Raw genomic sequence first — 16,736 nt, 5'->3', positions numbered from 1 at the left:
CTAAACGCACTCAGACCGATCATTGTTCTCCTGTCCTGGCAATGTCTTTGTTATGACCTGGATCTCTAGTCGACACTTAGACGGAATAGATGTGCGCCCCTGGCACTTTCAGTAGCACGGTGCCGTGCGCATCTTTTTAAGCTTTTCACCATTGAGCACATGGCCGGGGGACGTTTCTATGCATGTCCATTAGAAAACCGGTGGGTTCCCGCCAGGGCTGGCATTCAAGCCCAGTGTATATGTATGCCGCACACAAGGCGGGTGCTCCAGCGCAACGCCATTGCTGCTGTCCCCCGCCAGGTGCTCGATCGGCTTTCGGAGTGATCTCCGGCCCAACCGTCCGCGTGGTGGCGAGGGTGCTGTCGGGTGGTCAGACCTAGTGTCCCTGTTTATGTGGGAGTCAGACCGAATCGGGGCTCGTAAAGTGCCTCGTGTGAGAAACTGCTAGTCGCAGACGCGTGTCTCAAGGCTTCTGCTCAGGCTCAGCGCAAAGGCAAGTTCGGTGAAATAAGGAAGGACTTCTCAGATAGCGTCGTGTTCCTTCTCTCTGCAAGAGCGGGTGCCCGACCTTGTTTTTCCCGCGTGCTCTTCATCATGCCGTTGCATGAATTGCAGCGACGAGTAAACACGGTACGCTTTTCCCGGGAATTATGGTGGCGCTTGCGTTGCGCGCAACCGGGAGATCTTCCTATATCCAACGTTGATAGCTATAGAAGTGGCGCGGATATATTAAATCGGACCTTAATGTGGCTATATAGCTTGATTACATAAATAATATTACGAGGGGTTTCATTAAGTTTTCTCTCCTCCACGGTCCGTAACTGTCCTTTATGAAGCAATGTTAACTGAAATGCGTTTCATTAAAGTACAAGATTCGAGTGTCCTTCTACATAGGGCATCACTTTTCGACATTGTCCCCGTCAGCCACGACGCATTTCTGCCAACAGCGCACTTAGTCTCCTTACTTTTGACAAAGGCTGTATATGCGTCCTCCCGGGACTGAGAAGACTTGGTGATTTATTTGAATGTAACTTCGTTCAGATCCGCAGCTTAATAATATAAAAAAGTTAGAACTGAGGAAGCAAAACTCATTGAACAGCCCTCGTACATATACGAGCTCGCACAACGCGCGGAATGGAGCGCCACTGATGAGAGCATATATACCGGATGTTTCAGGGAAGCCCGCCACTAATTTTAAAAAAATCGGGTCTCTTACGTACAGAGAAGATTTTTATGTTATAGTAATTCCAGGGCGCCTGATTGCAAATTAGACATTTGTAGCCGGTCGTTAGTAATAGATGGCAATAGCCATATCAGTTTTTAGAATTCCAAAAACGCGATTACCCTCGCCGCTGTGGCTCAACTAATTTGGGCCATTTCTCGCGCCATTTGAAAGCCGCGCGCCTGCTCTCTCGCGGAAGTTCGTTTCTACACCAGGTTTTTCAGGGAAGCCCGCTACCGATTCTTAAAAATAGGCTTTTTGAGGTATAAAGGTGCCTTTTGGGGCATATTAATACCAGTTTTGGAGGACAACAGTAAACAAGTGAATCAAGTTAACTAGCTGGTTAACTAACTTGTGATACTTAACTTTAAGCTGCTACAGTTAGGCGCCTGTTTGCAGTTCGAGATTTGCGGCTGGCTGCTAGGATTAGCCATATCAGTTTTTATAATTTCGAAAACGCGATTAACCTCGGCGCTGTGGTTCAAGAAAGTTTGGCCTTTTTCCGGCTCTTTCGAAAAGCGCGCGTCTTTGTCGCGCACAAATGAACGCCCACCACGAAACTTCACTCTGCGGCGCACTGCCATGTGACGTGCTCGGTCGCGCCCGCGTCCTCGCTGCAGCTCGCTGCTCCAACTCACAGGGGAGAGAGAGGATCACGTGACACGTTCACCACGGAACACGGTCTAAGAATATACTCCGCAGAGTGACATGTACTGGTGGGGATTGCTTTGCACGCGCCAAAGACGCGCGCTTTTCGAAACGGGAGCAAAATAGTCCAAATTCGTCGAGCCACAGCACAGACAGTAATCGCGTTTTCGAAATTCTAAAAATTGGCATGGCTATTACTAGTGGTAAGTTACAAATCTCTAATTGCAGTCAGAAGCCTATATGTAGTAGTTAAACAATCAGCTATTAGAAATTAGTTGACCAGTTTACAGCTAACATAATTCACTTCTTTGCTGACGTCCGCCAACACTGGTATTAAAATGTCGCAGAAGCCATATCTTTATACCTCACAAAGCCTATTTTCAATACTTAGTGGTTGGCTTCTTTGAAACACCCGGCACATCGTTGCCCACCGCAAATAGCCAGTTTCCGTTCACCATCAGATCGAACACCCTCTGCAGTGAAGTGTCACAAACATGAACCTGGATCATTCCTTGCGTTTGTATGGAAGAAAAACGCTAAGGCGCCCGTGTGCTGTGCGATGTCAGTGCACGTTAAAGATCCCCAGGTGGTCGAAATTATTCCGGAGCCCTCCACTACGGCACCTCATTCTTACTTTCTTCTTTCACTCCCTCCCTTATCCCTGCCCTTACGGCGCGGTTCAGGTGTCCAACGATATATGAGACAGATACTGCGCCATTTCCTTTCCCCAAAAAACCAATTATTATTATTATTATTATTATTATTATTATTATTATTATTATTATTATTATTATTATTATTATTATTATTCCTTGTAGGCGTCGAAAAATGGCGGCTGCGCGCCACCTCCGAGCCCTGAGAATCGCGGGCGATCTGGAACTTAAATTCACCGACTCCAAAGGTTGTGGAACAGGCTGACTAAACCATTAAACAAAACGCGTCCGCATGTCAAGTATGCGCAGGAATGAAGCTTTTGAGGGAAGAAGTTTGTCAGCCACCGCGCGAGACTGAATGCTGGGCATTACGCGGCTGGGGGGTAAATGTTACAAAGTTCATTGAGTTTATTTGATAGCCTGTGTGAAATGCTCGTGAGATTGCTAATCTCAGGGCTTACGGAAGATGCTCTCTGGATGGAATCAAAGATCGTGCTTTGGCATTTGACCAAGTTGTCGAGCTCGTGAATACGCCCTATTTATGGCCACCTCCAGCGAGGTACGCACCATAAATGGTAGGTTGTTTTATTTTTCAAAGAATCCGACTAGCGTGTGAGAAATTTAAAAAAAAACTGATCTGATTTCATAACGGTAGTCGCCATGAGGTGTGTTAAATTCTTGCATATAAGTGTGTGAGAGTGGTTATTGTACCAAAACACGGTATTTGATTCCAACAACACGTCCACCGCAGCATAGCGATTAGTAACCTCCCAAGCATACTACACAGCCGGTCACATCAACTCAATTGACGTTGTAACACTTCTTTGGCCGTTGGGACAAGGCGGCCTCTGCTGCATTTTTCTTGGCGGCTACACGGTCAAGTAAGGGTTTTGAGGTAACGCGGAGCAGCCATTTTTTCGACGCCTATATGAGGAAAGACGGCTCAAATTGTGCTGGCCTCCACGTTTGCGGTGCGAATGTCAATTTATAGATTCTCCGCGACGACCCTGAGATGTCATCTCGCATTATTCTATCGGCAGCTCTAGCTCTGGTGCACTGAGATGCTCATAACTTGGATATTTTGTGAATGCGTCGTCCATGCAAGCAATAAAAATAATAGCGCAAGAAATCGGCGCCCCAGTTAGCATCGTAATCGTTGCCAGTGTCAGCCCGCCGTCCACACAGCTCGGGTTCGTGTTTTCAGGACACGCGAAACGACTGGCTCGCCAGTCATTTTTATGTCGCTTCAGATAGTAGGGCTTTCCGCCTTTTGCTGAAAACAAGCAGTACCAGGTCACTCCCGAAGGACGCACACCGCGAGGCCATCGCGAACGACTTCGCTGCAACCAACTAGCATGATATGGAAGTTATATGACCCCGAAATGACAGTGATACTGGCGGCGCTTATTCCAGCGCATACCACGCGCGGTAGACACAAGATAATGATTCCACATGACATGTGGCGCAGTTAGCGCTGAGTCATTGCGACTAGTGCGGAGCGACGGATATCCACAACACATGCTTGCGAGCATAATGAAAAATATGAATACAGATGCGAAAATGGCAAAAATAAAGCTGAAACTAAATCAAACATTCCGTTCGTAGAACCGAAGTTGCCTTTCCTCTTGTATCCTCAAAGAGGCTGTCCTCTCAGACAAACCAAAGATGGTTTATGAGGTTTAAGCGACGCCGTAGTGAAATGCTCCGGAAATTTCGACCACCTGGGGTTCTTTAACGTGCACTGATATCGCACAGTGCACGGGCCTCTAGAATTTCGCCTCCATCGAAATGTGACCACCGCGGCCGGGATCGAACCCGCGTCTCCCGGGTCAGCAGCTGAGCGCCATAACACCTGAGCCACCGCGCCGGCTAGAAACCATAGAGGTTGTTCGCTTAGAGAACAACAGCAAAGAAAGGATGAATGTAAAGTTGAGTTATCACAGCGATAAGCTTGATCTTCGCATGGGCGACCGAATATTCTGAATGGCGAAGTGCATTTTGTACTTTCAAAACAAAATTTGCGGATGCTTTTATTTCCAACCTCAGTTTATGCCCAACAGTTGACACGTCTATGTTTATACTGCAAACAGAACGCCTAGACTTGTGGCCTCGAACAAACTGTGGCTTCCAGAACAATTTTCCTATCTTTGCAAAGAAGTTGCGGTGGGAAATTAGCACTCTTCTTGTACAATAATTTGTAGCGTAATCGAATTACTTCGGAAGGGTTGCCTTCCTCCCGCGTGAATCGAATGACGGAGAAGAAAAGCTTCGTGTGTACCTTGTATCAATACGCCCTCGCGCGTTAAATAGCCGCAGCAGTCGGTACAAATGAATCTTCATGCAACCTCTTAAGCTTCTTCAGTGACTGCCATGCTGCCGGGTAGAGCTCTGGCTAACGCTCATAGTGCGTAAGTGACGTTCCAGGATGCTTCGGATGGCGCCCCTGGGCTATGGCACTTAGTGAACAGGAAGGTTTCCTCACTCACTGAAAATCTACTGTGGTGGGACGTAAACAAGGTTATGAATATCAATGATGAAACCAAAACTTGAATGCAGAGCAAGAGAAGGCAACAAGGACATACTGATAAAGCAAAGTGGTCTTCACCTACTACGAGGTCAAGAGCATTAGAAGGCTAAGGAAGGCTCTCCATCGTGTCACCGCTGCCTCAGAACGGTTCACTGGGAGCTCGGGACGACAGCTAACTCCATCACCAACTGCATCGAGCGCTGTCTTGTTATGCCCGATCACGCATTCCACTGGCATCAGTGGGGAACCAGCGCCGTGCGGCCGTCATCGCGCGAAGCAAGCATGATTCATCCAGGCTCGCCCCGCGAAATCCTCCCACCCCATCGCTAGCGCCGACTCGAAGCTCAACCGACGCTTCCCGACAGCCCTTTCCCGGCTGCAGGCTTTGAACGGCCGGAACCCCCTCGTCTATTCGTCCCATTAAAGCAGCCACCAGCGGCGTTACCTGATTGGAGGGTTCGAACAGCTGGCTGCTGCAACGGTACCGCAGCCATAAAAAGCGAGCCGCGCTGAACGAGAGCAGCTGACGGGGAGCAGACGGAGATACCAAGTGAGCGAGACGCTCTCCCGAGGCATCGCCACGCTCCTTTGTGCGAGCCCGTTGTGCTCTCGGCCCCTGAGCCGATTGTGTAACGCACTTGTATAAACTGTAGATAAATGTTTCGTTGACTCACCGTCGCCTTGGCCGTTTCATCGGTCAGCTCTGCGCTAAAGTGGCAGCAGGCTGAGATTCTTCAGAACCAACAGTGGTGACAGGGTGGGGAGTCCTAACAGTCTCCATCTGTGCCACCGGCGAAAAAAGACCCGTACTTCGTTCTTTGAGAGCAGTGGGCTACAGCATCGTGAGTGAGTTTGGTAGTGCGGTTGCTTTAGCGCGCCTTTGTGGTTTTCTACCTTTATTATTACGCGAAATTATGGGAAGAAATTCATTCATCACATTCACAAAGGGTGTGAATCCCCAAATCCTCACGCCGACACATATGCTATATATAGGAAGAAGAATAAGCGTCAGAAAATACCTGTAAGAAAATAGCTTTTGCATAGAAATGTGGTGGAATTTGTCAAGCTGCGTAAGAAAAAAAAAGAGAAGGACCCTAATTATGAGTGCTTCTCTCTTCGTTTTCTTAATTTTTTTTATGCGCGGGGTATATCTTCATGAAATTGTCGGCTTTTCATCGGCACTCCTGTTGGAGTAGCCGCCGCCCTACCAGTTCGCTCGCTATTTTCACCGCGTCGTGACATTATAAGAAAACGCAAATCCTCTTCCGCTCGCTCCTTTTTTTTTTTTCGTCGACGCTACAAGAGGACGTAAAAAGCAGCAACGTCTAGGCGGACGCAAGTTAAATGAAGGATAACGGAGTCAGCCTCTCGGGGAGGAAAGCTTCCGAATTCCCAGGCAACTTCGCTAAAATTTCTTCACATAGGCCTGTCCATAGGCCTGTCCATTGAAATTTTTGTGAGTTAACGCCCCGCAGCTTCGCCGCGAACATCAGCGCAGGCTCTCAGTGCACCGTGGTGGGCCGGTCGTGCGGCGGTGCCCGCACTCGCTCACCAGGTCGTCAGCCAGGACGAACACGATGTGCGGCCTCGGGGCCAGCTGCGCGGCGTCCTGGCGCAGCAGGAGCCACGCGGTGCCAAACAGCAGCGCCAGGCACACGAGCAGGAAGATGACCCGCGCCGACTCCATGTCCGCCTCCGTTGTGCGGCAAGGTCGGTCCGGCGCGCAGCCCCGTGCGCGGGCTGCTACAGCACGACCCGAGGGCCCGCGCGCGCCCCTGCCGCCCGCCTCTCCGTTCCCGGACGATAATGGGACGATAGCGAGCGGCACGTTCCACCCGCGGCACGATAAGGACGATGCTGGTCCGCGTTTATGTATATTCGCGGCTGCACCGGCGAGCTGCGCGCATACACACAAGGTATCAACAGTGTAACCATTGCTTTGTCAAGAGTTGCGTACGCTATTCTTGTCTCACAAGGATTCGCTTCACAGCGCTTCACCTTGTCGCACGAGGGCGAAACATGCAAAACGAGTTGTCGCGAAATGGCACCGGCCGGGTGTGCAGAAAACAGAATCGCGCGCGGTGGTCACATTCGAGGGGACTTAGTCGCTACATGTAATCATGTTTCGTACCTACACCTGTTTCACGGCGAGAGATGGCCAAGGATACTGCATATAACAGAGCGGTAGATTTAGCGCAAGCATCATCTGTGCGAGCACACATATATTATGTGCAACTCATGAGGTAGCGGATCATTCCCCAGCAAGGAATCGTCGATTCCGCCGAAGGTCCCGCGATGCTTGCAGGTATGTTCATCCCCATGCGCACAGCATTCTGCGTTATAAGTGTCTGCATCCGCTCGCAGTTATCTCAGTGCTATCACCGCTTCGTAATCTCCTTCGTTGTATTGATGTCCTATCGTTCTCGAGGACAGCCAACACCAATATATATCGACATCCGCTCACCTTGAGCTGCTGCATCAAGTGGATCCACTTCTACGTCATCAGGACATCCAGTTTCGTCACGATCGCATATTTACGATCACTGTGAAAGCTACAAGTTTTTTGTGTCATGCTGTTATCAGCACACGTTTCTGTCAACGTGTCCAGCATTCATATTCAGGCACTTTCACGAAGCTATTCCATATACAAGTCAGCGTTAAAGGCCCCGTTCTCCAGAAACGCCGGTGTCGGCGCCACCGGAAATCACGGGCTTTGCTCTGGCATGTGGTCCCCAGAGAGCAACCTAGGAGGCAGGTGAGCCGCCTAGGTCACGTGACCTTGCGGCGCCATCACAACCTCCCCACCGGATAGTGCGCAGACTGCCCACCGTGGCAGGTGGCAGTGACATTAATGATTGGTCGCTCGGGAAAAGCAACCTGGTCCGCACAGGGCCCATCACAGGGTAGTGGCGCATGGCTTAACCGCTGAACAACTGCGCCAGGAGGAGTATGAGGACTCCCAGGGATCTATGAATGTAAAGTAGAGAATGACCTTCTGCACATTTGGGAATTAACCCCTCATGCTATTGCGTCATGCGCCTTCAATTTTTTTTTTGTCCAACTTCGCCGCCGCGGTGGCTCAGTGGTTAAGGCGCGCTCGGCTGTTGACTCGAAAGACGCGGGTTCGATCCCGGCTGCGGCGGTCGAATTTCGATGGAGGCGAACTTCTAGCGGCCCCTGTACTGCGCGATGTCAGTGCGCGCTAAAGAACCCCAGGTGGTCGAAATTTCCGCAGCCCCTCACTACGGCGTCCTCATAGCCTGAGTCGCATTAGGACGTTAAACCCCCATAAACCATAAACCGTTGTCCAACTTCCGGCTCTTGGTTTGGCCATCCACAAATTTCCTTGCAACGCACCGGAAGTTATACTTTTCCATGAAAAACTACGAATGGTTTCTTGACCCGATTCCTTTTCATTCAAAGGCCGCAGCGGTGGCTCACTGGATATGGCGCTCGGCTGCTGACCCGAAAGACGCAGGTTCCATCCCGGCCGCGGCGGTCGAATTTCGATGGAGGCAAAACTCCAGAGACACGTGTACTGTGTGATGTCAGTGCATTTAAAAAAAAAAACGCCAGGTGGTCGAAATTTCCGGAGCCCTTCACTACGACGTCCCTCATAGCCCGAGTCGCTTTAGGACGTTAAACCCCCATAAACCATCCTTATAATTCACCTCGACGTGAATGAATTTCCATTCCTCCGGATGGAAGCGGCTGGCTGTTCTAAGCAATTTCTACCCTTTTTTTCTCTGTGGCCCCAATCCAATGTGCCTTATTAGCTTCATAAAAACAAAAACAAAATTACAAAAGAATGTTTAGACCAGTAGCCAGGGACTAGTTGTGTGTCCAAAACTTTACAGTGCACAGTTACAGGCAGTCGTCAAGAAACAAACAAATACGGGCCTCATCATACATGCAAATAACAGAAGCAATATTTCTACGTAGAGAGCGGAACACAATGCACAAAGTGCAGAACATTATACAAAAGTACGCCAAGCAAGAGCACAACATAATGGTTTTCCCTGAAGAGAAAGACCATGAGCTGGAAGTCGTAGTTTGAAGAAAAAGAATACGAAGTGCCATCTAATAACGAGGGTGGCTCGTCATTTAACATCAGAAAATAGTTTTTGAATATTTCCAGGAAATTCTGTCAAAGCCTTTAATCAAAAATAATTTTATACCAAACTTTGGCACCAACATAATGTATCAGCCGCTCACGACAGATATTTTTGGCAGGGGGGGAAACTACAAGCGGCGTTTACATGAACGCGATAGAGCCGAGTTGAGTCGAGTTATCAGGTCGAAAAGCGGTTACTGGGTTCATGTAAACGCTCGCAGAGTCGGGTCGGGAGTCGACGGATCAGGTCCAGTCAACTCCGCCGCAACGGGTAGGCTGACTCAACTCTACCCTGCTCCGATGTGCTTGTATACGACTCGACCCAACGCTATCGGATTCATGTAAACAGGGCTGGGCTAATTGCCTTGGGGTGGAAGCTTTCTCCCCGTGTGGAACGGAAGCAACATTCCCACTGGCAAAGTGGTGGAATCCGAGCCTCCCTCTTCCTGCAGTGACTAACAACGGCGGCCGTCCCCGTCTATTTCCACGAAAAGCCGTGGTTCGAAGATAGTGGCCTTGTTGGGAGCGGTGCTTATTCCAGTTAATCCTGCTCAAAGACCAATGTTCATGGTGCTGCATCTCCGCCATCATTGGTGTTTCTGGGAGGCAGCGACAAATCGACATGGCTACCAGGAGAGCGGCCCTCTCCACCGGAGTAGCAGCGAGAGGTCAGCGGTGCCACCTCTTGAGGTGGGCGGTCCCCCAGGTTATAAGCACTGTCAAACCGCGAAACATGCCATCGATTGGAATAATGCCTCAGTCATCGCGACGGAAAAGTATTTATTATCCCGCCTACTTTTGGAATCACTACACATTCAAATCACGCCACATGTTTTGAACCGGGGCAGTCTATACCTGAGATTTACGCACGCTCATTATACGCCACGTTCGCCGTATACATAAGTCACTATACATTCGTCCTTCCGCTGCCTTTGTGATCAAGGGACCCGAGTGGGCCCCGAAACGTCAAAGATTTTTCCTTTTTTTCTAAATTTGGCGAGTGTTCTTGTCTGATATTACTTCAGTGCTCAACGGCATAGGCTAACAAACCCATACCAGACGCCAGCTCCTAACGAAACCTGGCTACATGGTGAAGCCCCTGCAAGAAACCCAGAAGGACTTAGCAGGGGGAGGAAAGCGCGAGCAACTTCCATCCCGGCTAATGGGTGAGATGGTGAGATGCGTTTCCGAAGTGAGTGCAAAGAACCATGGGAAAATCGTCTGCCAGATACTTCCGGTTCCAAATTTCTCCCACACACTGCCTTTTGCAGAGCAATTGCCGTGCATGCGTGCATCGTTTATTCACTCATTTATTTGTGCTGCGACATCGCTTATAGCACAGCATCAACGTAAGATGAGCGCGTGCTGCGTATGAACGCGTCCTGGGCGCTGAAATTGGCAATAACGAAAGGTAAGAGTGTTCTGTCGTGGTTATATGCCAGCGTAGGCTGGCTGTTATGCGTATGCACGGCAGTCGATTGCATGTGCGTTTGAACTAGTTTAACGTCTCGGTAATTACAAATTTGTACTTTCGCCGCACTACGAAGGCAACGGAGGGCTCAAACTTGCACAGCTTAGCAGTATTTTCCGCACAGCATGTAAAAGCTGCCAGTCAGCTTAGCAATTATCCGCACATGTCACTGTGCACACAGCGCGTCTCAACACATCGCACTGCATACGCATAGAAAGCCTTCTACCATTTACATTATTTTTGTTGCATTTCGTACGAAAACACACTACGAAGCAGAGCAGAGTCGACGTCGAGTTGGTCTTGCGATGATGCAATACAATCAGCGGTGTTGCAATGCCAGTAAATTAGTGTAAGAAGCGAAATTAACATAGCGACTGCCGTGAAGCAAGCGAGCAGGGGGGGGGGGGGGGGGGGAGGGAGGATTTCGAACCGGAAGTAGCGGTAGCAGGCGACTTTCCCATGATTCTTTTCGCTGAACTTGGAAACCATGGGGGAAGGAAAATTTCAAGCCGGAAACGCACCTCACCAATTGCAGAAACCTCCACTGAAGCCGTAACTCGCACATCATCCGTTGTGAACGTAACTGAAGGAGGAACCGGCGCTAGCGTCTGTAGTAAAGAACAAGATCTAACCACAAGAAGTTTCTGAAAGGAGAAAAGATCTCTATCTCTGTCTATCCATTTTGAATTTCTGACCCGTGCGGCCGTTGCAACCGCCGCGCATTTGTCACTGCTGTTGGTAAAGCAGTCATCGGGTTTGGTCCGCAGAATAGTAGGCACATCGCGGGAACCGATTATGCAACTGTATATGTTAACTGAATTCAATTGGTGTCGCATATATTAGCATGGACAGTGAAGGCCATTGCGTGATAGCTGTTTGCTTTCGCGCATTTACGTAACTATTAAACAATTTTTTTTTGCAATTTTCTACGACTGCATGCAAGGTACATCGTGCATGCATTGAACTAGGTGCACTCACAGTGCACATAATGATCCTTCTGTATTGCGCGGACTGTATGCAGGAATGATCGCACATGTTTTGCGTGAATGATGCACGAAATTATGTACTGAAAAAGTCAGCTGCGCCGTTTGAGATAAGCTGAACATCTCTGGTGTGTCGACACACATTATCTATATTGTACGGAATGCTGTAACGTAGACATATGGTGTATTCTGAGAAATATCTCTTTTAGACTCAGAGTAACGGAAAGGATATATGTGTCAATAAAACCATGGAAAATATGTTCTCTGTTCTTCGTACATCGACCCAGCGCTGCGGTTACCATTGTTTACCAGCAGCGCAATCAATATTATCATGCCACAATAGCAAAGAAAAGGTGTACGAAAACCGAAGTAAAGCGGGGGCTGGTGGTGGAAAACATTTATTGCCAAGCAATACAGAGGGGGACAGACCCCCTAACATGGCACGAGGCAACCCTTATGGGGCTGCCCTTACAGGGCAAAGGACAGCCCTTGGAGGGCTATCCGCTTCAGGGCGTCGGTAATTATCCGGCGCTGGTCAGCTGCAGCGGAGCTGGCCAGGAGTCTCCCAGCATGACTCCGCCGTGGTTGGGGATGGAGGGTGTGGGAAGGTAGGACATGAGAGGAGGACATGAAGGAAGTCTCCCGGTTTCCCGCAGAGCTTACAAGAAGAAAGGAATTGATCGGGGTAGCGGGCATGAAGGAGAATAGGGTAGGGAGCAGTTCTGGTCTGGAGTCGGCGCCAGTGGGAGGCCTGGGTTAAGGTTAGGGAGGGAGCCGGCGGTGCATAAACGCGCCGGCTATCTCGGTAGTAGTTAATAATATCTCTGAACGTAAGCAGACGCTCCTGGGATGGCGGAGGAGGCCCAACTCCGGCCCGGAAAGTGAGACCTCGGGCGAGGGAGTGGACCTCCTCGTTACCTGAGAGGGCTGACACGCAGGGGCCCAGATAAGGGTTACGGGGTGGGTGGGGTGCCAGAAGCGTGGAAGCCGAGCCGCGGTGCGAGATATCAGGCCTTTGGCCAAATTAGCGTGGATATTGAGTAAGAGAAAATTTTGGTGGCAGAGGTGGAGATGAGAGCGAGTGCAACGGCCGCCTCCTCTCCAATTTCCGATGAGTCTGTGGTGACGGATCCTGATGCGATTAGTCGGGCCTGATTATTAGCGACGGCGAGAACCATGCGGGAGCCCGACGAGTACGCTGCCGCGCCCACGTAGGCTACCTCGGAACTGTTGCCGCGCACGGCCGCGCGCTGAGCAGGCGGACAACGATACATCCGCCCACCTCCTCTAGCAGACCCGATTTTGGACCAGTCCGTGCGTGAATCAGATGCCATGCGAACACCCTCCGCGCTCACGTGTTTCGGTCGTCCGTTGTCATGGAGATAACTCGTACACCATTCGCTATGAACGTAACTGAAGGAGGAATTATAGCGATATACCGTCTGTAATTCGCAGCCGCTCGGAGGTATAGGAAATTTCACCCCCTGGACATAGCCCGAACCTATCGGAAATTCAATATGGTTGCACTGCTTCCGCGGCACATGCACCCAGAAGACAGGCGCGCCGTAGATGCGGATGCCGCTGACCGCCGACTACTCCTCCAAAAGAGCAATGACCGCGGTGGTAGTCGACAATGAATCGTGCGTGGTCACAGGGCTCACAGTACAAAAAAAAATTGAAAATTGGATTTTGGGGAAAGGAAATAGTGCAGTATCTGTCTCACATATCGGCCGACACCTGAACCGCGCCATGAGGGAAGGGATAAATGAGGGAGTGAAGGAAGAAAGGAAGAGATGCCGTAATGTATTGCTCCTTCACAGTACATGGCAACAACACGCAGCACGCGCAAGAAATCGCCATTACATTGGCAGTAGCCCAGATGAACGCCACTACCATTCTCACCGATTCCCAAACCGCATGCAGAACCCTTCTGATTGGGAGGATCACCAAAACGACCCTGAGGATTTTCTCTCAAGCCTTACTAGAAAGATGCATTGCCTTCAAGTGGACACCTGGATATTCTGGACTGCGTGGGAACTCCGCAGCACACGCGGCTGCATGCCCGTGTTTTGGCAAACAGGACCCACAAGATACATACCCAGGAGATTTTGCTTATCACGACATCACTCAGCCCTGCAGCCTAACTCGCAGGTGATATCCCGCTGGACACGCATCCCTGACTTAACAGCAGGAACTTATATACGTCGACAACTACAGACAGGAGTCTGCCCCCACCTAACACGCCTATGCTGTTTCCCACGCGCTACAGCCCACACTGCTCCCATTGTGGCGACTGGGCAACCCTCTACCACATGGTTTGGGCATTTCACAACCTACGCAAGGGCAGTGAGAGGGTGAGCTGACCAGCTCAGACCCGGACCGGTAGCGATGGCTATTCATACAGTCTCAGCGGTCAGTGGAGACCAATGGGGTCCTAGACTAGGGACTCCACCCACTCCGCTTGTCTTTCTTTTGTTGCTGAAATAAATGTTTCAACCACCGCCACCCTCAGTTTTTGATCGATAAAGCTCTCTGGGGCGTGTCGTCTGATACCCTTGGCAAACAATAAAATGACTCTGTGCGGACCATCCAGACAGAATAAACACAAAATGGAACGCAAAAAAAAGTCTTTCAACGATCGCCCTAGGTTTCCGTTTTTCGCCCTACGTGTCGGCATCATGACAAGTCTAGAGCAGAGAGGGTGTTTTACAGCACACGAGAAACCCTCCCCGCCGACCTCCTCTAAGCCAGCGCAACCGGGACAAGTCCCCTGTTTTGGGGCGAAATAAAGAGTTCACCCCCACTGCGCGTTTTTCCGCTAGTATGTTCGTGTCTTTACAGCTGCTAAGGGTGCCTCGATGTAGCACACCACCGTCGAGGCACCCCACAGCTGTCGGGTACCTGGCACCACCTGGCGCCCTCAAGGCGATCCGCGCATGCGCACTGACGACGCTCGGGCTTCCGGTACTCCGGTAACGGTAGCACGGTGCACGGCATGCTAAAGGTGTTAATGAGGCGATAAGCGATTCCTTCAGGAGCTGTTGCCTTATTCGGGGACAAGATGGTAATGGTAGAGTTCATTTCATTCAGTTCGATGTCCTGCTTAGCAAACGTAGAAAGGCTGGTAGTATTCGTGTTATAAGCGCAAATACTTGCAGCTGAGGTTGGGCGAACGCCGGTGAAGTAGGAGTTGAAGTACCGAACTGAAGTTTGAGTAAGAATGTCAGATGCAGTGTTATTATAATGGGAATTCCCAGGAGCTTGCTTAATGAGCTGCAAGTGATATCATTTTTTACATACCGTCATTAAAAAACGAATTAATTGCGTGTACTCTTGAACTGGCCTAAGTAATCATTGTCATTATGGCATGTCAATTTTTGATACAAGTAATCTAACTTTTCTATTGTCTAAAACTCGTTCGCTCTTCCACGGGCCAATAGACTTATCTCGAAAGTAGAAGGGTATGTTTCGACTACTGCTGACTGTTATCACGGCCGGTTGATAAGCAACATTTTGCTTCCAGCGGCCGTGCTATTATGCTGGTAAGAGCGCCAGAACGTTTGTGGAGTTTTCATTTACATCGTCTTGTTATGTAAGTTCATGAACTATACAGGGTGTCTCAAGTAACTTGAACCAAGGATTTTAAAAAAGTGGCGCACCGGAGCTGGGTGAAACGAACAACATATTGCTTCCCGTCGTGTGGCCCTCCTCAGAGAATTATTAAATGGCACTTAATGGGTTGAATAGCTCAGATAAATTTTGCAAATTTTCTAATATTCACTTCAGGATCACGTGTGTCTCGTACAGTTGTAGAGGCGCTTAAAGGGACACTGAGGAGAAATTGAAGTTGGCTTGTATCGATAGAGTATCAGCTCCTGATCACAAAAACGCCGCTCTTACTGAAAACAAAGCTCTTTTAAGGTAGAAGATAGTAAGAAACAAAATACAAGTATCGCCGCCACAGGCCAATCTCGCAAGTACAAGCGTGGTAACGTCATAGGACAAGAGACGCCACCTTGGAAGAAAATTAATTCCTTAGGTAACTGCGAATCTCTGAGGCTGACAAAGGAAGGTTGCGCGGTTCAATATTGAAGTAAGTTTTGTTTTAATACCGACAGTGCACTTTTATCACACAAGGAAGGCAGACAAAAGACAACCTGAATATTGGAAGCAAAGAAAACCGATGCTTGGCGGCGCCACAGGCGGCCAGGAGAGAGTCGATTTGTAATAGCGCTTCGCGTCTATGAGCTTTGCGTGCCCCGTGGTTTTGTTTTTGACGCGCCTCGATTTACAAGCGCCGAACAGCAGAGGAACTCCAAGTGCCGCTTCAAGTGCTAGTTAACCTTTGAAGGAGCCTGTTAAGGCTGGTCAGATGATCGCTGCGGTCGATGGAAAGCTATGATGGCACGATGGTCGGTGATCGTACAAGGCAGTTCGCAGTATAAAGAGCACTTGTGTCTTCGCACGCTCGCCCGACGAAACATTCCCGGCTGTGCTAGTCAACTTCAAGCTGCTTAACGGAAATCGTTTATTAGGGACGGGAGACAAGGTGCCATGCAGTGAAGAAAAATTCCTGATGGCCTAGCTCTGTTAGGCCAGGACATACGTAGCGAAAGCGCGGAGATTTCTGCATCGGAACTTCGGAAGAGTGCATTCACTAGATGCGCCATTATTGGTGGTGATATCTTGAGCCGTTGTGGCGGAGTGGTAGAGTCTCCACCTCAAACGCAAGGCCCTGGTTCGATTCCGAGCCTCGGCACAGGTTTTTTTTTTTGTTATTCAGTGAGTGGGCGGGGGGTTTCAGTGGCTCCCATAGATGCCGCCACCGAATACGTCGGTTAGCGGTTAAGCGCAGGCTCTGTTAAGGCGCGTTTATGCTCCGGCGTAACGCACGCGAGCGCGTGCACGGCGACGTCGCGTCGGCCAAAGCGAGACCCTCTATACTCCGACTGCGCTTGACCGCCGACGCGTTCGGCCGCTTCGGCGCACTCTGACCCCACTGGCGGAGACTTGGAGCATGCCTCTATTTCGCGCCGAGTGCGCCAGCCGCCGCCGGCCCGGCCAGACCGATTCGGCTCCACGGCGATGTGAGCGTTGTGACGTAATTCAATAACTTCG

The 16,736-nt window shown here is 50.0% G+C and overlaps 1 protein-coding gene across 3 annotated transcripts in view; it reads right to left on the bottom strand.

The window, feature by feature from the left end:
- Positions 1-6,858, bottom strand: part of LOC144115353 (arylsulfatase B-like) — a 34,800-nt gene extending 27,942 nt beyond the window's left edge. For 2 of the 3 annotated variants that reach the window (XM_077649706.1, XM_077649705.1), the window contains exon 1: positions 6,603-6,858. In XM_077649706.1, the coding sequence (XP_077505832.1) occupies positions 6,603-6,737 (135 nt within the window). In that variant the 5' untranslated portion in view covers positions 6,738-6,858. The remainder of the gene's footprint in view (positions 1-6,602) is intronic. The other variant, XM_077649704.1, reaches the window with a different exon arrangement.
- Positions 6,859-16,736: the final 9,878 nt, after the last annotated feature.

Source organism: Amblyomma americanum, chromosome 1, assembly GCF_052857255.1.
Source record: "Amblyomma americanum isolate KBUSLIRL-KWMA chromosome 1, ASM5285725v1, whole genome shotgun sequence".
NCBI lineage: Eukaryota > Metazoa > Arthropoda > Arachnida > Ixodida > Ixodidae > Amblyomma > Amblyomma americanum.
Note: the sequence above shows the minus strand (reverse complement) of the source record. Positions and strands in the feature narration are given on the sequence as shown.